The following is a 23082-nucleotide window of genomic DNA, read 5'->3' on the forward strand; positions in this document are numbered from 1 at the left end:
TCTTTAATTTCAGTGACCTAGTTCATACAACAGAAAGTCTTCGGAAATCAAAATTATCTACTGTGAAAGCTGAAAAAGAAAGTGCCAATTTTGATTTTGTTTTGGAACCTTATAAACTTGAAAATGCAAGATTGATCAAGGAAAATAATGAATTATACCTGGAATTAATGAAACTGAGAGAACAGTCAAGCCAACACATTAAAGGTACAGATTTGTGGGACGCCTGGGTGGCTCAACGGTTGAGCCTCTGCCTTCAGCTCAGGGCATGATCCCCAGGGTTCTGGGATCCAGTCCCTCATCAGGCTCCCAGTGAGGAGCCTGCTTCTCCCTCTGCCTATGTCTCTGCCTCTCTCTTTCTGTGTCTCTCATGAGTAAATAAAATAAAATCTTTAAAAATAAAAAAGTATAGTTTTGTGATTTTTAAAATGCTGTGTTTTTGCCCTTTTTGTTTTTTATGTAGGGAAGACTCATGTAGAAATGTGAGAGCCTTCCTGATAACAGACTTGAAGTAATGTAGAGTGCACTGAAGAGTTCCCAACAAGTAAAATACGTTCGCGTTTCATAGCTATAATCATCCTCACTATACATGAATTAAATTTTTAGAATTAGGGATCCCTGGGTGGCTCAGCGGTTTGGCACCTGCCTTCGGCTCAGGACGTGATCCTGGAGTCCTGGGATCAAGTCCTGCATCGGGCTCTCTGCAGGGAGCCTGCTTCTCCCTCTGCCTGTGTCTCTGCCTCTCTCTCTGTGTGCTTTTCATGAATAAATAAAAATATTTAAAAATAAATAAATAAAATTTTTAGAATTAAAATGGCTATAGAAAGAAGCACAGCATAGTCAACGATATTGTAATAGCACTGCACAATGATAGCGAGTAGTTACACTTGTGGTGTGCATAGCATAACTTACAGAGAAGCTGAATCAGAATGTTGTACACCCGGAACTAATGTAACGTGTCAACTATACTCAGTAAATTTTTTTAATCAATAAAAAATATTGCTGTAGGAAATATTAAATGCTGAAATTAAATGTCCTTGAAACGACTTTCGTTTCTCCCTAAGAAGACTAAAATGAGGTGAAAGCCTCGTATCATTCTGATTCTTTAATACTTCGTCTTCGAACTAGAAGAGTGAATAGAATGATTTCAAAGGTGCTGATTACACCTTCAAAGGTGAGGACTACAGAGGATAATTGAATGGCTATCTTACTATAACTTCTTCTTAAATTCAGTACAAAGCCCTGCCTAATACCCGGCATGAATTCATAATCCTTCAGTTTCATGCCCAGTTTACTACATTAGATCAAAAACCATAATTTATATTAAGCCGTATAGCAGAGGAAAACTAATTCCCTTTTTTGTTTAGTGACTTACTTGTAGTTTTGTTAACAGTGCTAGAAAAGGTAATAGCCTTTCAAACAAATCTTGGGTAAGAATCAGATGGAGCCTTTCAAATTAATGTGACTTTTTGAATCTTTGTGAAATGGAAGGACTTCATAGATTTCTTGATCTGTAAAATAGTCTGAATCTTTTTCATTTTAAGAGTTGAAAACTACGGTGAAGAAGTGTGCACGTGAAACAGCTGATCTGAAATTTCTAAATAACCAATATGTTCATAAACTCAAACTTTTGGAGAAAGAGAGCAAAGCTAAGAATGAAAGAATTCAACAACTTCAAGAAAAGAATTTGCATGCTGTAGTACAAACTCCGGGTGAGTCTGCTCCTTCTCAAAACAAATTATACACACCTAATCTTTTAAAGATATTAAAACTGTTGGGCAGCCCCAGTGGCGTAACAGTTTGGCACTGCCTGCAGCCTGGGGTGTGATCCTGGAGACCCGGGATCGAGTCCCACATCGGGCTCCCTGCATAGAGCCTGCTTCTCCCTCTGTCTGTGTCTCTGCCCCTCTCTCTGTGCCTATGAGTAAATAAATAAAATCTTAAAAAAAAAAGATATTAAAACTGTTGACTGAAGACTAGATGATTTTGGATTGTCACATAAACTTTTAAATTTATCTCTAAAGATCCAGGTTATATTTTATACGTGTGCTTAGGAATGTTATATAATAGTAGTTTTTTTAGATACAAGTAGTCTGACTAACTTCAATGCTCAGAGTTTTATTTCCTTAATCATTATTTTAACTTCTTTTTAAAATTGTTGGGGCAGCCCCGGTGGCTTAGCGGTTTAGTGCCGCCTTCAGCCCAGGGCATAATACCAGAGTCCCGGGATTGAGTCCCACATCAGGCTCCCTGCATGGAGCGTGCTTCTCCCTCTGCCTGTCTCTCCCTCTCTCTCTCTTTCTCTCTCTCGTCTCTCTCTGCGTCTCTAATAAATAAATAAACTAAAATCTTTTTAAAAAAATAAAATAAAAATAAAATTGTTATTATTTTTAGTATTTTTTTTCCAAACCAAACTGTATTCAGCTTTATTAAAGATACTTGTCATAAACAATCGTGGTATTTCAGGGAGGACATGGCAGGCAGTCATTAGCAGTATACAGCAGCTTTCAAAAATCCATTCTTCAATGGACTACCAAAATCAGAAAGCCACTGTAAAGCCCAATGAAGTCTTCATGTGATATTCTGAACATGAGCTAGAGACACTCTTTATAACAAAAAGTCTAGCCTACTGGACTGTTTAATTCTAAGACAGTGTTTTGTTTCTTTTAAAAGTTTTTAAAACACATTTGTGGGGCAGCCCCGGTGGTGCAGCGGTTTGGCGCCGCCTGCAGCCTGAGGTGTGATCCTGGAGACTCGGGATCGAGTCCCACATCGGGCTCCCTGCATAGAGCCTGCTTCTCCCTTTGTCTGCGTCTCTGCCCCTCTCTCTCTGTGCCTATGAATAAATAAATAAAATCTTTAAAAAAAAATAAAATAAAACAGAACACATTTGTGTTTTAGGTGGCAAGAAAAGAAGTATTGCTTTCAGGCGCCAGCGTATGCAGATTGACGAACCAGTCCCTCCCTCTGAAGTCAGTTCATATCCAGTTCCTCAGCCAGATGACCCTTACATTGCAGACCTCCTGCAAGTGGCTGATAACAGGTGGATCAAATCATTTATTGTTGGTTTCGGTTAATTACTGATTAACTCTGTTTCTTGATACTAGGGCTTCCATCTTCTTAGCTGTTTTATCTCCAGGGCCTAGCACAGAACTTTGCATGAACACTCAGGAAATCCTTTCTGAATATATCCTGAATATAGAATGTTTTTACTTGTTTTGAAATTTTGATCTCAGGTAGATCATAAATCTGATGTTTCTGTCCATATTTGCTTTAAAATAATTTAGGGCCATCTAGGACCTGTTTAGTAGAGTTGCTTTAATATATAATTTTATCACCTAATTTGTCTTTTGCAGGACTCTCTTACTTCATATTATGTCTAATGCCAGTGAACATGAATAGATTTGTAACCGGCTTTGAAATTCTTGCTTCATGATTCTCTAGCTCTGTGTGTTTGTTTTTCCTTAAACTGGAATCAGATATAAATTCTGTTTTAATTAAAACTTTGTTAAGGTCTCTGGGAAAGGCACTATGTAAGTGTTCTGGGGATAGAAAGATGAGTAAGATGGTATTGCTGCTCTTGAGAAGCTTTTATTCAAATAGTTAAGATAAGAAATAGAATGCCATTAAGAGAATTAGAAGAGGTTCAAAGGAGCAAGAGAACACTCATGTCAACTTCTGTGGTCATAGCTGGAGAAACATTGTAAAATATGTACTATGGTAGTAAAATTGGTTAGTGCAGATAATCTTTCATTTTGTAGATCATGCAGAGAACATGAAGAGTTTTGCTGCTTTATTAATTTCATAATCTAAAGGAACATTGGTTGAGGTACTGATTAGGATCTCTTAGTTATTGTCACACAGTATTACATAACTATGTTTATACAGTTACCTGACCTTAATTGTGAAAAATTTTTTTTTAATTTTTTTTTTTTTTTTTTTATTTACTTATGATAGTCACAGAGAGAGAGAGAGGCAGAGACACAGGCAGAGGGAGAAGCAGGCTCCATTCACCGGGAGCCCGACGTGGGATTCGATCCCGGGTCTCCAGGATCGCGCCCTGGGCCAAAGGCAGGCACCAAACCGCTGCGCCACCCAGGGATCCCAATTGTGAAATATTTTGTGGGGTTTTTTCTTCTGTTACCGTTGTAATCTAGGACTTCTTAGCAGTGTGTTAGTATATTATATAAGGAGGCTTTTGGTCTCCATATATGTCATTTTCTATGTTTATCTTTCTCCTTAACATCTTTCATTTCTATCAAACCATCATAGGTGGCATTGGTCACTTGATGATCTTGTTTGCTTTCTTTCACACATACATTTTGTTTGCATTCTGGGTAATCTGTGTGCATACATATGAGTGTAGTTGCATACAACTTTTCTCCTAAACCTAGGCTAGTAAAAATATTGGTACCATTAACAGCAAGGGCAAGGTGTGTCCAGCCTCACTTACTCTACTTCATGGAAAATCTCTTTTAAAAGCAGACCTGGCTTCTGGCTTTATTTTTCCACTATGAAAGTGGTTATATCCTATGTATGTTAATGTTTGGCAAAGTTTGATGTAGTACAGATACACGTGGGCAGTTGTAGAATTCAGATAATTTGAACAAATCTTGATTTTGTTACAATTAATGAGTTCCAGAAAGGAGTAGGTTTTTGCTGTAGTTAATTGGTAAATTGTAGTATTTCTCAATATTTTTCTTCTCTCCACAATTGCAGAGTAGTTCGTTAGAAAGTACAGGGTCATTTAGGGTCAGAAAATATACTTTAGTCCCTTATTTCACTTAATGATGTGCATTTTGGGCTAGATGCTCCAGTTTCCTGAACCTAAGATTTAGCAGCAGTACCTCAAAGAGTTTTAAGGATCAAAATGTAATAGAAGGCCTAATGTTATCTGAGTTTCAAATTATTTCCCACTAGGGGATCCCTGGTTGGCTCAGCGGTTTAGCGCTTGCTTTTGGCCCAGGGCGCGGTCCTGGAGTCCCGGGATCGAGTCCCGCATCGGGCTCCCGGCATGGAGCCTGCTTCTCCCTCCTCCTGTGTCTCTGCATCTCTTTCTCTCTCTATGTCTATCATAAATAAATAAATAAATAAATCTTAAAAAAAAAATTATTTCCCACTCAGTTTTTTTAATCTATTCTTGTAAAATTAAATCTCCAAGATATTGTACTCTATTTATGCTGTGGTTTGGAACCCTTTGGCACAATATTTCATAACTTATTGAGAAATAGAAAGTAGAAAATTTATAGGAGAATATATCTAGTTTCATTTCTTGGGGTTTTGGGTTTTTTTTTATTTCTTAATAAAAGTATATTGGCATTAATTATAAATGTATTTCAGAATTCAAGAACTTCAACAGGAAGTCCACCAGTTACAAGAAAAGTTAACAATGATGGAAAGTGGACTGAGGGATTATAACGAGCAGGTAGGATTTTTATTTACTTCCATAGTAAGGATGCATGGTTACATTGTTGAGATGGATATGCTGTGGTTGTAAATAAAGTTGGGTTATATTTGGGATAACTGATACTGAATTTTTATTCAGCTTTTATCTTTTCCACCAATTTGTTAATAGAGATAATAGCTGGAGTGGTTTAGATAGCTTCAGAGTTAACAGTGCAGTCCCTTGGTTATAATAGTTTTTGGGGGTTTCTTTAGGTGAATCAGCTATCTCCTCTAGTATTGTAAACCATATTACTTGTTTCCATCTTGGGAGATATTTTACTGAAGTATGCTTTGTAGGGGTATCTTAAATAATTTTTTTACTCTTACTATAGATTTTGTCATTTGGAACGTCTTTTTTGATAGTCACTCTTCTGTGGTACCATATTTGTTGTGTACCACAACAAGACCTAGTAAAATGGTTTTCTGAAGAAGCAGGGGAATTAATGTATGTAGGTTAGATCATAATCATACCCTCTATTGTTGTTTTGGCTAAATTGTATTTATATAATTACAGGCTTTCTTTCTTAATATGCTTACTGAAGCTTAAATTGGGTAACATGTTTTTCATTTTCTGCACATGACTATTTTTTTGGAGTGAAGTGATTTGCACATACAAATATAGATGTAACTTATGTGTTAGTATAACTGTTAAGTTTGTAAAGTACTTTGAAGATTATTCCGTTAAATTTGGAGTAAAAAGGAATTGTGATCATGTCAACCAAAAAACTTAACTATATGGAGAGAGATGGAAAATATCAAATATGCAGAAGTTGAATATTGTTTATATTTTTCAATTTATAATCACACTTTCACCATATTTTTTTCCAAGTACTTTATAAACATAAGCTGACCAATCTTTACTATCTCTGTGAGGTAGATGAGGTATTTGGAGAAAATAGCCTGACCGTTGTGATTGAAACTATCAATTTATTGTGGTTATCAGGTTATCAGTCTTAGTTGAATGTACTCTGATACCTTTTTTTTTTTTTTTTTGCTCAAGTTTGTTCTGTTTTTCTCAGTCTTTATTCCAAACACTGCTGTTCTCCTCCAGCTCTTTCCCAAGCCTATAATAAACACCCTCCTTCTCAAGATACCACCTTGTCTCAGCTTTATTTCTACCTTAAAATTAGCAGTGTTCACACTGAACTCTCTAGACTTAATGGGTAGTGTGGCATTCTTCCTGTTTAAGGCTTGCTCTTTCTACCTCTGCTCTTGGCTCCATTTCCTCTCTTTTTTTTTTTTTTTGGCTTTAATCGGTTATTCTTTCTTTAACAATATGGCCACTTTACAACTAGTAATGCTTTTAATCTCCCTAACAATCCTAGAAGGATGTGCTATTATGGTCATTACTAATACCCCCTAGAAAGATCTCCTTTAACCACCTTTCTCTCTTGCCGATGTCTTCTCCTCTCTCAGGCAGACTTCTCAAGAGTATCTTATTCTTACTCTTCTGTCTCACGTCTTTATCTCCTGCTGTCCTATTGCATTCTGGCTTCTGCCTCCCATTACATAAATTGGTCTAGTTAATGACACCGGTGACATTAATTGCTAGATCCAAAAGGATACTTTTAGTCTTTATTTTCTCAATCCCTCTGTAGTATTCAACATATCTGATAATTTCTCTTTTAAATACTTTCATGACTTCATTTTCTTTGTTTTCCCTTTTTTAAAAAAAGTCTTACCATTTCTTTTTTGCTTTTTTTTTCCTGTGCCTGTTTCCCGAAATATTACTGTTTTTCAGGATCCTGTCTTTGACCCTTCTCCTTTCCCAGTATATTTTCTCAGAAGGTCTCATCTCTCTCTTGGTTTAAAATATTCCCTGTATGTTGATGACTTCCCAGTGTTTCTGGCTCAAATTTCTGTAGAGCTCCAGACCCATATATCCAATTTCACACTGGGCATTTCCACTTGAATGAAACCTCTTCGTACCATATGCCTAGTACTGAACTTGTTATCTTCTCCCTCAAATCTGTTTTCCCTCCTGTATTCTCTACTTTGGTAGCATCACCATCTGTCCAAGCCAACATTCTGTGATCTTTGTAAATCTCATTCTCTTCCCTTCACATACCACTCACTTACTACTCACCAAGTTCTGTCATTTTCAAGTACTTTGTAAACTTACTTTTTCGGCTCTAGTCTATCTCGCTGTTTTATTTTATGCCTTATTCATCTCTCATAAATTTCTCCAGTAGATCTCCCTTCCCCTGGTTTTATTCTTATTCATCTTTTAGTCCAGAGCAATCTTTCTCCTTGGCAAAGTATTCAGAGCTTATGATAATTAACTTCAGCCTGATTCCTCAGATCTCACCATAAATAAGTTCCCTTGTGTGTTACAGTCCAGTCTTAGCCATTTCTGCTCCTTCAATCATACCACGTGGCATTATGCTTCTGTGTCACTGTTCTCCTTTCTTCTCTTCATAGCATCATATATAACCTTTTTCATTTTTGATCAAGCCTTCACTAATTTCTATAGGCATATGAATATATCATGGAGAGTAAATCAGTTTATTCCCTTAACTACTTTGGTGCCATATACCTTTTTCCTTTCATATACCTTTCATGCAGGTGAATAAGTGTGAATTCATGGTTGATAGTGATCTCTGTGATTTTATGTGTGTTGTTTTTAGATAATTATTAAATTCACCCCAACTGCCTGTCCTTTTCTATATTGAGTTTCAGTAGCAATTCTTTGTGTCCTACATTCATTCATTTACTCTACATTTATTCCACCAGGCACTGAAGTAGATTAGACCTCAGTTCTGATACCTAATAGTTTATTTTTATATAAACATTGCCTAATCTTGGAGGAGGGGGGCAAAATCTAAAATTAATTGGGAATAATATTTTCAGTAGAAATACTTACAAAAGCCTTGTTGACATTCTTATTTTGATATTTTCTGTGTTTATTTTTGCTCTGTGTATATGCATTTCATAATTCCATATAGAGATTGGTACATACATGAATGTTAATCTCTTGTATACTTATAAAACATAAGAAATAGAAGTATATCCAAATAAGTGTCCAGTGTTAATTATTTCAGTTCAAAGCAGATTTTTAAAGATGATCACATGATTTTATGTCTTCAGATTGAGCTAAGAGAACGAGAGATAGAACGACTATCAGTTGCATTGGACAGGGGCCGCTCCCCTGATATTCTCTCTTTGGAGACTAGAAATAAAAGCAATGAGAAGCTTATTGCTCATTTAAATATTCAGGTAATGACTTTATAATTATTTCACTGGGTGTATAAAATCCTTAAGTATCATGGATTTGTAAAAGTGACAGAGTTGTTCACTAGTGTATTATTTACAGTGGGAAAAATTTGATAGAGCCAAAGTATCCAGAAATAGGATGCAACTATTGAAAAATCATGTTTTTAAAGAATAGTTAATGAGGCAGAAAAATATATACACTGTAATGTTAAATATTTAAAAGAGGAGAATAAACTATAGACACAGTGTGATCTTCAGTTTGCTTTTGGAAATGTGCATATGAACTTGGAGAGAGAAAACACTAGAAGAGAATACAGCAAAGTAAACAGTTTATCTTTGGGTCATGAGGTATTCTTTTTTATTTTCTTTATTTTCAAAAATTTATTTGTTTTATAATGTAAAAAAAGATTTTTATTTTTTTTATTATTTTATATTTTTTTATTTTTTAAAAAGATTTTTAAAAAGAAATAGAAAAACTAAACATACGGGCAGCCCAAAGGGCTCAGCCGTTTAGGCCACCTTCAACCCAGGGTGTGATCCTGGAGACCTGGAATTTAGTCCAATGTCAGGCTCCCTGCATTTGCCTGTGCCTTTCTGTGTCTCTCATGAATAAATAAATAAAATATTATTTTAAAAAGGTAATCATATAATAGATTCTCTTGCCTTGCATTTGACTTGGGAGTAAAAGAACAGGAGACTTCTATAAAACATGTTACATTACCTATAAAAATTTAGACATGTCATTGCTGCTTGGGCTGTTACCAGAATTGAGTAAGTCATGAATATCAGCAGTAGCTCTAGAGCGGTGCTCTCCAACACAAATACGATATGAGCCACATATGTAATTTAAAATGTTCTGGGAGCACATAGGTGGCTCATTCAGTTAAGCATTCGACTGACTCTTGATCTCAGCTCGGGTCTTGATCTCAGGGTCAAGCATCTGTGGAACCCACTTAAGAAAGAAAAAAGGGGAAAAAATGAATCCCAGATTTCAATGTAAAACATAAAACCATAAAATTTTCTAGTAACTAGATTAAGAAAGTAAAAAGAAACAAATGAAATTAACTTTAATAATGTGTTTACTTCAGTGTATCCAAAATATAATTTTAATGTGTAATTAATGATGTTGAGATATTTTACATTCTTTCTTTTTTGCACCAAGTCTTTGAAATCTTGTGTATATTTTACATTTATAGGACATCTCAGTTTGGACAAGCCACAGTATGCACATGTGGATACTAGTGACTGCTATATTGGACAGCACAGTCTAGAGTGATATTATCATTGTAGTGATATTCTTGTAATTTTAGAACTCTCTGTTGGAAAAAAGTTCACACACATGTTTTACTTTTCCATCCATGTTTAAAAATTGGAAGCCAGTGGCTATATATTTTTATTATACTTTACATTGTCAGTTTTGTGAATCAAAACTGTAAGATTATAAATGCAAAATAACTCTGTTTAAATTTTTAGTGCTTTAAGAAATACAGTATTTTGAAATATTTTTGTAAGTTCAGTATTTAGGATGATTTTCCAATTCATATACCTGTGAATTACAAATTCAATTTAGGTTGACTTTCTTCAGCGAGCTAATAAAGACCTAGAGAAGCATATACAGGAGCTTATGGAAACCAAGGAAACAGTGACTACTGAAGTTGTTAATTTAAGTAACAAAAATGAAAAACTCTGCCAAGAATTAACTGAAATAGACCAGTTAGCACAGCAGTTAGAAAGACATAAAGAAGAAGTGCTTGAGACTGCCGATAAAGAACTTGGGGAAGCAAAGGTATGTCTGGGTCGTGGGAGTATTTGTTAATTCTCCTGGAACATCGTGAGTTTAAGCCTCCTTAATATCTGATTTGGTCTTTTGGTTTGTTTCATAATTCAAGTTTTTCTGAAATATTGTTTATGCTCTCTAAATATGGGTGTGTTTCTGAAGCACACCTTTTCTTAGGATAACTCTCCAGATTTTGCCCTATTTTTCTTCAGGATTTTCGTCTCTGTCCTTTTTATCTCTATTGTGAGTGGGCTTTGAAAATATGTCCTCTGTGTCATCCTGTGCTCACGAGCCCTTTAAAAATATTTTCTGCAATAGTATATGTCCTTAAAATCTTTAAGTTGGTAGCTAACATTTTTCATCTTTAAGTTTAAACAGATATGAAAGGGAGCATGTGGCTGGTGTGTTGGGAGGAGCAGGCAACTCTTGATCTTGGGGTTGTGAGTACAAGCCCCTGTTGAGTGTAGAGATTACTTAAAAAATAAAATCTTTAAAAAAATAAAATAAAATCTTTAAAAAATAATAAAATAATAGTTATGAAAGATAATTTCCATTTTATTGTAAATACTCTTAAAACTGTCACATTGTTCTTTTAAACAAAGCTAGTAGAATGTAAATGACCCTTTTCTTCTTGAAATCTCCAGAGTTTTATCCTATTTTAACATATTTATACTTGAAGATCTTTTCATGATCACTCTATCAAACATCTCTGCAATAAAAAATATATAAATTGAAACTATATTTATTTAGAACTTGTTTAAATGTCCATAGTACTCAAAGCAGTCTGCAGTTTCAGTACAATCCTTATCCAAATCCCAATGACATTTTTTATAGAAATGAAAAAAAGTTATAAAATTACTAAATCTCAAGAAACTGAGAATAGTCAGTGGAGTCTTAAAAATGAAGAATATAGGGATACCTGCCTAGCTCAATTGGAAGTGCATGTGATCTCAGGATCATTATTTCGAGCCCCACGTTGAGTATAGAGACTACCAGAAAAAAAAAAAAAAAAAAAAAAAAAAAAAAAAAACTTAAGGAGCACCTGAATGGCTCAGTCACTTGAGCATCTACCTTTGCCTCAGGTCATGATCCCAAAGTCCTGGCCTGGAGCCCAGCATCAGGCTCCCTGCTAAGCAGTTCCCCCTCTCCCTCTGCTTGCCACTGTCCCTGCTTGTGCTCACTCTTCTCTCTGTCAAATAAATCTTTTAAAAAATAGTAAATTTTTAAAAATAAGCTTAAAAAGAAAATGAACTTCATAATTATTGTGGTTTTAATTTTTTGTGGCTCTAGTTTCATTGCAACACTCCTATATCTTATTCCTCTCTTTTTCCACTTCATTTTGAATCTTCTATGTTCATGCATACAACATACTAAACATAGCTTCTCAAGTCCCATTGGCAGTGCTCAAGAATGACAGTTTGGCTCACAATAGGTTCCTGTTGGGTCAAAATATTTTAATGTTGGCATTCAGTGCTCTCATTTGCTGTATAGAGATTCCACATTGGTAGTAGCAGGTGGAGGGAAATCAAATAAGATAGAAAAAGTCGGAAATGACCATGCTATAAAAAGAACCCACAAATCAAGGTTCAAGGAAGGTCCTACAAGTATATAGGTCCTACAGGTGTATATGAGAGGACCCTCTTGTTTCAGATGTTACAAATAGCTCCCTGTAAGCATTTAGGATGCCAAGACTTTAAAGAGAAGCATGGACTTTGTCTCCTCTTTACTGAAATTGAGGCTTAAAACAGCTAAAGCCTCCCATCTCACTGGTGAGAAGGAAGACTAAAAAAATGACTTGGTCTTATTTGCAGTGTGACTCAGTGTGAGAAGTATTCTTGACTTTTAGGTCTGTACTTAATAAGTTTTTTATTCCTAGAAAGAGATTAAAAGAAAGCTTTCTGAAATGCGGGATCTTGAAGAAACAATGGCAAAACTTCAACTGGTAAGTAGATGTCATGTTAAATTGCCAGAAATTTTGATAAGAAGATTTGTATGCATACATTTTTTGTTGAGATATAATTTACACATTATAATATTCACTCTTAAGCATTTAATTCATTAGTATTGGTATAGTTATGAAGTGCTGCAGCCATTATGATCATCTAGTAACAGAACATTTTCATCACCCCAGAAAGAAACATCATACCCATTAGAAGTCACTCTCCATTTTCCCCGGACAACTGCTAGTCATTCTGTTTCTATAGACTTGCATATTTGGACAGTTTGTACAAATGGAATTGTACAATATGTGGCCTTTTGTTTCTGTCTTCTTTCATTTAGCACAGTGTTTTCAGATCTCATGCTTGTTGTAGCATGCATCCAAGTACTTTCTTTTTATGGCTGAGTAATATTCCATTGTATGAATGTATTTAATTTCACTTATGTTTTTATAATTCTTTAATTTCATGTAGAGTAGATGGCAATTTGAATTTGGAAAACCTGTTAAGAATTTTATATTTTCTTAAATTACTTCATGACTTGTCAGTTTACTAATATTAAAACTAGAAATTGATAATTGTTGAAGTTGTTGACTTTTATTAAAAGCACTCAGTCTAGGGTACCTAGCTCAATTGGAGCATGCAACTTTTTTTTTTAGGATTTAATTTTATTTATTTTAGAGAACATGTGCACGAGTGCGGGGAGGGGCAGAGGGTGAGGATATCAAACAGTCTCCACGCTGAACACAGGAGTTTGTCAGAAAGCTTGATCTCACAACCCTGAAATTATAACCTAAGCTAAAATCAAGAGTTGATCACTTAACCAACTGAGCCACCCAGGTGCCCCTGGAGTGCACAACTCTTGATCTCAGGGTTGTGAGTTCAAGCCCCATGTTGGGTATAGAGATTACTTAAAAATAAAATCTTAAAGAAAAGAAACACTCCTCTTTTAATAAGCTTTGGTAGTTGCAAACCATTTTCCTAGATAATATTTGCTCTGATAGTCTTCAAATGAGAAAAATGGTAGTCTTCCCAGCATAAGCCTAGATCTAGCATATGGTTTTATAGTCTAGAACTGACAGCATGTCTTGCTTCTAGGTAGAAACTCCTGGGTGGTAACCTAAAAAGTGATTAGGGATTTTTTAAATTTTTTACTTAAATTCAGTTTGCCAATATATAAGATAATACCCAGTACTCATCACATCATGTTCACTCCTTAATGCCTGTCACCCAGTTACCCCATCCCCCCACCTACCTCCCCTTCTGCAACCCTTTGTTTCCCAGAGTTAGGAGTCTTTCATGGTTTGTCTTCCTCTCTAATTTTGATGATTGGGGATTTTTTTTAATAGCTTTTAAATTGGATGGGTTTCTTTCTTTTATAAAAAAAAAATTGTTTACTCATGAGAGACACAGAGAGAGAGAAGGCAGAGACACAGGCAGAGAGAAAGGCAGGATCCATGCAGGGAGCCTGATGTGGGACTCAATCCCAGGACCCCGGGATCACACCCTGAGTCGAAGGCAGTTACTCAACTGCTGAGCCATCCAGGCATCCCTGGATGGGTTTCTTATATTAGAAACTAAGACTAATACTAATTTTCAAGTTTTTTCATTATATATATAGTCTTAAACAGTGTATCAGCAACATTGTGGTGGCATAAGGAAAATTAAAAAATGCATCCAGGGCAGTCCGGGTGGCTCAGCAGTTTAACACCACCTTCAGCCCAGAGCATGATCCTGGAGACCCAGGATCGAGTCCCATATCGGGCTCCCAGCATGGAGCCTGCTTCTCCCTCTGCCTGTGTCTCGGCCTCTCTCTCTCTGTGTGTCTCAAATGAATAAATAAAATATTTTTAAAAAATGCATCCATTGTGATATGCTGGTACATTGTAGGTGCTTGAGTACTTGCTGATTTTTATATGCTCACTGTGAATCACAGTGGTTTCCCTTTTATTCACCTGCAGCTATTCAATTCAATATTGAATAACTGAATCAACTAAACCTGCAAAATATTGTCCTCTCTTTTTTTCTTTTGGATGGGGTCTACTCTTGAATCGCATCAGTCTTGTGAAATTCTTCCATGAGGTCAATAAACAGAAAGTAGATGTTTTGATGTTATTTTTACTAACAACGTAAACTCTGTGAGGGCAGGGATTTTTGTTCACTGCCATTGTATGTACACTCTAAACAGTTGAGTGTGATTCATAATGCTTGTCTTGCCAAGTTTCAGTAGAATTGGCTGACAGTAAGATACTTTCTGACCTTTCTTATTTTTTCCCATTTATGCTGTATTATGTATTTTTAAGATAAATGATATTAATAGCTTACATTTATTGAGCACTTGCCGTGTGCTAGATACTGTGCAGAATGCTTCATATCCTTAGTTTCATACTCACCAGTTTCATACTCACCAGTGAATCCTTGGTGTCCAATAATGCTCTTATCCCCATTGTGCAGTTGAGCCTGCAAGAATAACCAGCATAGTTACTGATACCTACGGTAGTCTTAAGCACTATGTCTTCATTCTGCCTTCCTTTAAAAGTAAGAAAGCTTTAAAACTTTTTATTGCACAAGTACATATTCGTTTTAAAAAGTAGGACAAAGGGATCCCTGGGTGGCGCAGCGGTTTGGCGCCTGCCTTTGGCCCAGGGCGCGATCCTGGAGACCCGGGATCGAGTCCCACGTCGGGCTCCCGGTGCATGGAGCCTGCTTCTCCCTCCGCCTGTGTCTCTGCCTCTCTCTCTCTGTGACTATCATAAATAAAAAATAATAATAATAAAAAAAATAAATAAATAAAAAGTAGGACAAGGGATCCCTGGGTGGCGCAGCGGTTTGGCGCTTGCCTTTGGCCCAGGGCGCGATCCTGGAGACCCGGGATCGAATCCCACATCAGGCTCCCGGCGCATGGAGCCTGCTTCTCCCTCTGCCTGTGTCTCTGCCTCTCTCTCTTTCTCTCTGTATGACTATCATAAATAAATAAAATTAAAAATTTAAAAAAAAAAAAAAAGTAGGACAATATGCTAAACAAATTAGAGAATAAAATCTAATAATTCTATTCAGAAAGGAGCACTGTTGATGTTTGGGTTTTACGGTCCTTTTAGCCACAGTTGATAATTAACTTTAGTTGAAATTATATATTTGACTAACTAAAAGTGTGTGTCTGTGTATATATGAATCATTCTTAATTAAATGTACTTACCAAAATATATATTTTAAGCTTTATAATATTTTATAAAGTTGTTTGAAATCCTAATTATAGTATTAAAATTTGTAGGAATTAAACTTATGCCATAAAGAAAAGGAGAGACTGAGTGATGAACTACTTATAAAATCAGACCTGGAAACTGTCGTTCATCAGCTTGAACAAGAAAAGCAAAGACTTAACAAAAAAATGGAAAGTTTTGCAGTTACAGGTAAAATACAAAATGTTGATAACTTAAAAAGTGAATGTGATTTCCACCTGACTTATTATTTTTCTTAGTAATCTTTCATTCATTTATTCAATAAATATTTGTGGAGTGCTTGTTATATACCAGAAACCATACTAGGTTTGGAATGGAAAACCTCTCTCCCTCAATGACCTTACAGGATTCTTTCATATTTTGACTAGTTGGTACAGGGAACCCTGTTTGAATATTTTCCAACAGAAGTATATCCTTTTTTGAGGCAGATAATGTAATTATTTAAGATTCAGAGGAAAACTAAAATTGTGAAAAATTGAAGTACGGAAATTGAAGCACTTGCATCACCTGAAAGAACACATTCTCATTCTCTTTCTCCTTCTCTCTCTCTTTTTCTCTCTTCATAGGGCAACTTTCTGCCAGGTACCAACCCTGAATGAGTTAGTTTAAGAAACATGTAAGAATTTATCCACTCATCCATCCATTCGACAAACGTTTATGAGCCTGTTGTATGCCAGGCTCTGTTTTGGGTACTGGAGAATATGATGGTAAACAAAATACACAGGGCCCCTGCTCTTGTGGAGCCTTTGTTCTAGTTGGACAAATTAGCAACACATAAGTGAACAAACCAATTTTAGATGATAAGAGGTATTAAAATGGGGGAAGATGTGCTAGAATTGACTGACCTGAGGTTTCAGAGACAAGACACCAGCCAAATAAAGATTTGGGGCAGTTTTTTCCAGGCAGAAGGAATGGTAAGAGCCTGGTGCTGTCAAATTCCCACGTGTCTTCAGAAGTAAAAGAAAAGCCAGTGTATTATATTACAAAGAGGCTATATCCTAGGCTCTTCAGCATCCATGTGGATAATCTGTTTGACCTCTTCTCCACTTACTGGCTGTATTTCTTGAGTGTATTACTTAACCTCTCTATGCTGTCCCAAGGGTTACCGATGGCAACTACCCAAAAGATTGTTCTGAGGATTAAATGGGTTAATACGTTAAACTGCTTTGACCTATGTATGTAAGTTTGCAGTTTACTTCCTTTCATACCTTGCTGTAACCTGTCATTTCTGCATGATCCTTCATGTCTGAAATTCCCTACTTCTCTGTGCTGCAAAAGTACCAGCCTGCCAAAAATCCTACCACAAGTCAACCAAAATATTTACCTTTTACACGTTTACACATGAGCAGCTAAGTACTGGCTGTGTGTGCACCCAACACATCAGTAGCACTATAAATTTTTTTTTAAGATTTTATTCATTTATTCATGAGAGAAAGAGGGAGAAGCAGGCTCCATGCAGGAAGCCTGACATGGGACTGGATCCCAGGTTTCCAGGATCACGCCCTGGACCGAAGGCGGCGCTAAACCGCTGAGCCACCAGGGCTGCCCAGTAGCACTATAAATTAGATAGTCCTGAACTTGAGCAGCACTCTTGATAATGTATGGAAATCTTACTCTCTGTTTCTTACCACTTGATCTCCTACTCTCTGCAGGGAACATTTCACATGTTTTCCATTCTCAGTAAACTTAGGAATCTCATTCCACTTCCCATTCTGAGTGGGCGATCTTCAGGTTCCCTAAGAGCATGGAAGCCATCAGGGAGGCCTTCTGTCAGTTTCCTGTCCCAAGATCTTAAACTGTCCATTTTTATCTTCCCTCCTGTTACTGTGGAAGTGTGTCCCTCTTAGGAAAGGCCACTGCTTCCATCTGTTCTCTGGATCCTACCCTCTCTAATTTTAAAACCTTGCATATTATCTTTTTTCCATAACTTTAGCCTGTACTGTTTTTGTCCATTGGCATTTTTTTAAAAGATTTTATTTATTCATGAGAGACAAACAGAGAGGCAGAGACATAGGCAGAGGGAAAGTTGGCTCCCTGTGGGGAACACAATGCAGGACTCAATCCCAAGACCCCAGGATCATGCCCTGAGCCGAAGGCAGATGCTCAACCACTGAGCCACCCAGGCATCCCTGTCCATTGGCATTTATTTGTTTATTTTTAAGATTTTATTTATTTATTCATGAGAGAAACAGAGAGAGAGGCAGAGACACAGAAAGAGAAGCAGGTTCCATGCAGGGAGCCCGATGCGGGACTCGATCCCAGGTCTCCAGGATCACACCCCAGGCCAAAGGCAGCGCTAAACGACTGAGCCACTCGGGGTTCCCCAGGCATTTAAACATACCCTGATATGTCTCCTAAGGCAAGGAAAACAAAAGCAAAAATGAGCTTTTGGGACATCAAAATAAAAGGCTTTTGCGCAGCCAAGGAAATGGTCAACAAAACTAAAAGGCAACCTATAGAATGGGAGAAGATATTTGTAAATGATACATCTGATAAAGGATCAGTATCCAAAATTTAAAAAGAACTTATAAAACTCAACACCAAAAAACAAACAATGCAGTTAAAAAATGAATAGAAGACATGAATAGATATGTTTCCAAAGAAGACAAAGAGATGGCCAACAGACACATGAAAAGCTGCACATAGGGCAGCCCTGGTGGCGCAGCGGTTTGGCGCCGCCTGCAGCTTGGGGTGTGATCGTGGAGACCCGGGATCGAGTCCCGCATCGGGTTCCCTGCATGGAGCCTGCTTCTCCTTCTGCCTGTGTCTCTGCCTCTCTCTCTCTATGTCTGTGAATAAATAAATAAAATTTAAAAACAAACAAACAAACAAAAAAGCTGCTCATAATAAAAATCTGTAGCTGAAAAAAAAAAGAAAAGCTGCTCATCATCACTTACCATCAGGAAAATTCAAATCCAAACTATAGTGAGATATCACCTCACATGTGTCAGAATTGCTAAAATCAGTAACACAAAAAACAACAGGTGTTGGTGAGGATTTGGAGAAAGGGGAACCCTCCTGTACTGTTGATGAGAATGTAAACTGAAGCAGCCACTGTGGAAAACCATGTGGAGCTTCCTCAAAAAGTTGAAAATAGAACTACCCTATAATTCAGCAATCACACTTCTTAGGTATTTACCCAGAGAACACAAAAATACTAATTCAAAGGGATATATGCACCCCGATGTTTACTGCACCATTATCTACAATGGCCAAATTATGGAAATAGCCCAAGTGTCCATCAACTGAAGAGTGGATAAGGAAGAGGTGGTATATATACATATAATGGAATATCACCACAAAAAAAGCATGAAACCGTGCCATTTGCAACAACATGGATGGAATTTGAGAGTATTATGCTAAGTGAAATAGAGAAAGACAAATACCATGTGATTTCACTCATGTAGAATTTAAGAAAACAAATGAGCAAAGGGGAAAAAAGAGGCAAACCAAGAAACAGACTTGGGGCGCCTGGCTGGCTCCATCAAAAGAATGTAATATGTGACTTGATATCAGAGTTGTGAGTTTGAGCCCTACAGTGGGTATAGAGATTACTTAAAAGTAGAATAAGAAAAAGAAAAAGGAAACAGACTCTTAACTTTAGAGAACAAACTGAAACTGGTGGTTGCCAGAGGGGAGGTGGGTAGGTTGATGGGGGAAATAGGGGTTAGGGATTAAGGAGTGCACTTGTCTTGATGAGCACTGGGTGATGTATGTAAGTGGTAAATTACTGTACACATGAAATTAATATTACAGTGTATGCGAACTAACTGAAATTAACAAGAAAACATACTTACCCTTTTCCCGATCTATAACAAAAACTGTGACCTACTCCCCTCCAGACACCCTTTTCTCCTTTTTGCATCTTTAACATCTTGAAAGGTGATCCACACTTGCTGTATCTGCCCAGTAGCACTACCTGTTAGCTCCTCAAGGACTCCAGTTGGCTTCTGTTCCCACCCACTACCCGGGGTGCTCTTGGAAAGGCTTCCTTCATTCCCGTTATGCTAAATGCAGTGGACACTTTTCTTCATTAATTTATTTGACTTCTTAGCATTTAACCCAATTGCCCATTCCTTCCCCCTCTCCTACTTCTTACCTCTCTAGTCACTCCTTGGGATGAACTTGCCATTTCATCCTCTGGATTGCATTACATGCTATTCTTTTGTAGATTTCATCTTACTACACACTTAGAATAATTGTTTGATCTTGGCTATATTTTTCATACTTGTATCCTTAGCTAGTGCCGGGCATAGAGTAGATGCTCCATAAATACCTGTCGAATGAATAAAAGAAGAGAGGAGAGTGAATGAGAATATGTCTTGAAAATCATATGTTTCAGAGTTAAATTAGATTGAACTATGTGAAATTACCAGTATTAGGCTACTTTTGACTCATGAAAAGGTAACTGTTGTGGTAAAAGTTAGTAGTTTTGCTTATTTGGAGAAAGATGAATTGTTTTGATCTCTTGTGTAGTATTGTATTAAATTCAAGCTTCCTGTTAAAAATCATGCATATTATGATTAATTGCTTGTAGATAAAATTTCCTTTAATGCATTTTCAGGTCACCAGAAAGTACCAAATGGTAGTTTATTACATCACTCTATAGTACTAAATGGTACCCATCCCTGTAATAAGACAAAAGTAGGATGACTTTGACTTACTAGATTTTATTTAAACTTTTAATGTTGTTTGTGCTCTTTTTCCTCATTTTTCTCAATATTTGCTTCTTTGATATCAGCCAGTGATAGGTGATATACAAAAGTTAATGATTTTCAGTAGTTTGTATTCTAAAACTTACTAATATAATGTTTTGGCTAATCATACAATTTATATGCAACACTTTTAACATTTAATTTACTTACAGAAAGAGAACTTACTCTGGAAGTTGAAAGGATGAGGCTAGAACATGGAATAAAACGTCGAGACAAGTCACCCTCTCGTTTAGATACATTTCTGAAAGGTATAGAGGAAGAACGAGATTTTTATAAGAAAGAGCTAGAAAGACTCCAACATATAATACAGCGAAGATCTTGCTCTACAAATTATTCTACTCGTGAAAAAATTCCAATATTTAAAACACTAGAAAAGGTAAGGATCATCCTATACAATCCATATAATACAGCGAAGATTTTGCTCTACAAATTATTCTACTCGTGAAAAAATTCCAATATTTAAAACACTAGAAAAGGTAAGGATCATCCTCTTTAAGGATGATTGATAATCAGGAGTGTATCTTTATGAACAAACTCTTTCGGTGTTATTGTATTAAATATAACTTTATTCATACTTGTTTTTTAAAAGTTTTTCTTGGGGCACCTGGGTGGCTCAATCGGTTAAACATCTAACTCTTGATCTCAGCTCAGGTCTTGATCCCAGGGTCATGATTTCAAGCCCTACATTGGGCTCTATGCTGGACATGGAGCCTACTTAAAAGTGTGGGGAGTTGTGTGCACCTGAGTGGTTCATTCGGTTAAGTTTCCACAGACTCTTGATTCTAGCTCAGGTCATGATCTCAGAGTTGTGAAATTGAACCTTGAGTCAGTCATGCTTAACATGTTAAGCATGGAGCCTGCTTAAGATTCTTTCTTTCTCTCTGCCCCTCCCTGTCACTCGCTCATTCTGTCGCGTGCACTCTCTCACTTTCTTTCTCTTAAAAAAAAAAGTTTTTCTTAATTTGGTATTTGTTTTCTTACATCACCTATACTATAGAAACACTGCATTTATTAGGAAAACTACTTAACAAAGTGTAACATACTGATTTTTGGAAATTAAGGAAAGATTGAATAGCTTAGGTGTATAGGGTAAGTACAGGGACATCTGGGCTTCCAGAAACTAGAACCAGTAATTCATGCTACTGGATGTTTCCTTTCTTTCAGTCCATTATTTTGGAAATCAGCTGCATTTCTCTCTCAAAGCAGAGTGGCTTTGTCCACATGGCAGACATGCCATTCCCAGGCTTGGACCAGTCAGAAGGGCGGGTCACATTGCGCACACCATGTTAACCATGCAACAGGAGAAGATAGATTATGGAAGTGAGTGCAGGGCAGACCATCCCATTTGTCTACTACAACCACATTGACAAGTTGGTAGTCTAAAGATGTGTATTAGGTAAAGTTAACCATGTTTCATGAGAGATTAAAATCATGTATCTCTGTTTTCGGTCCTAATTATTTTCAGTGTTTTCTGAATATCATTTGAATTCTTCATTAAGGTTTTTCTTTTTCTTTTTCTTTTTTTTTTTTTTTTTTTTTTTTCTTTTTTTCTTTTTCTTTTTTTAAAGCTTTAGAGCTATAGGAATCCTGGCTTATGAGGCTTATGACTTTAACATTATCCACACACTGGATAAAATTAGGGGAAGTTGGGAGTAAAATTAAAACTCAGAACATGTAAAATGTTTAAAACTATCAAGTCGCTGTGACATATACATGAAGATACTAGGTTTAAAAATTTCAGACTTGGGATCCCTGGGTGGCGCAGCGGTTTGGCGCCTGCCTTTGGCCCAGGGCGCGATCCTGGAGACCCGGGATCGAATCCCACGTCGGGCTCCCGGTGCATGGAGCCTGCTTCTCCCTCTGCCTGTGTCTCTGCCTCTCTCTGTCTCTCTGTATGACTATCATAAATAAATTTTAAAAAATTAAAAAAAATTAAAAAAAAATAAAAATTTCAGACTTGACTGAATTTATCAGTTGCATCATTTCTTGAAGATCCCATGTCCATTGTAAAATGGTTTGGAGTTTTCTGATTAGACTTTTTTTAACCTCATTGGCTAATGGGTGAATTTGATTTATAAGTGTTAGTAAAAACACAATGCTATGTTAACTGTTATAAGCAGAATGAATTGTTGGGAAAATACTGTATAAGTTAATTTATGTGTTACTGAGTTGTTTTTTAAGCATATATACTTAGGACTCAGAAAATGTTAGTGAATTGATCACCTTCATTGCATAGGAGCATCTTCCATAAAAGGTTGCTTGATCAAGTATTTATTAAATAAAAACTGAGTAGGCAAATATCTCAAAACTTTTAACCTAAATATTTGACTTAACTTCTCCATATGGATTCACAGTTAAAAAACGAGATTTTTTTAAGGTACTGGTAAAATTAGAAGAGATTTTTATCCCCCTTCAACTTAGGTATTTTCTTAAAATGTTCTAATGATACCTGATACAGATAAAGAATTCATTTTCTAAAGTTTAGAAAGATAGGATGCTCAGAGCATTTTAGAATTCCAATAATAAGTTCCAGGAATGGTAGGGAATAGTAGGTGTGTACATGAGTGAAAGTGGTGGAGTGTAGACTGTTGTGAGTTCGGGGCACTAGAGAATGCATCCTCGCCTAAACTTGGGTATTTTAAACATGTTTAGAAACCATATAGCACACAACAAAGACCCCTATGAAGCTGGATTTGGTACACTCTATGGGTTTTCAGCTCCTGCTTTATTGCAAACGGCTAGACACAGTTTCTTAGGAT

The 23082-nt window shown here is 36.5% G+C and overlaps 1 protein-coding gene across 3 annotated transcripts in view; it reads left to right on the forward strand.

Annotated features, from left to right (window-relative positions):
* Positions 1-23082, forward strand: part of CEP135 (centrosomal protein 135) — a 76236-nt gene that overhangs the window by 5352 nt on the left and 47802 nt on the right. For all 3 annotated transcript variants that reach the window (XR_005983276.1, XM_041726999.1, XM_041726998.1), the window contains exons 3-11: positions 14-204; positions 1542-1709; positions 2899-3040; positions 5338-5422; positions 8530-8658; positions 10226-10441; positions 12309-12374; positions 15641-15779; positions 20476-20699. Coding sequence is in view for 2 of the 3 variants with exons in the window: in XM_041726999.1 (XP_041582933.1) it covers positions 14-204; positions 1542-1709; positions 2899-3040; positions 5338-5422; positions 8530-8658; positions 10226-10441; positions 12309-12374; positions 15641-15779; positions 20476-20699 (1360 nt within the window). In the remaining variant the exon portion in view is untranslated. The remainder of the gene's footprint in view (positions 1-13; positions 205-1541; positions 1710-2898; positions 3041-5337; positions 5423-8529; positions 8659-10225; positions 10442-12308; positions 12375-15640; positions 15780-20475; positions 20700-23082) is intronic.

The sequence above is a fragment of the Vulpes lagopus genome, chromosome 12, assembly GCF_018345385.1.
Source record: "Vulpes lagopus strain Blue_001 chromosome 12, ASM1834538v1, whole genome shotgun sequence".
Taxonomy (NCBI): Eukaryota; Metazoa; Chordata; class Mammalia; order Carnivora; family Canidae; genus Vulpes; species Vulpes lagopus.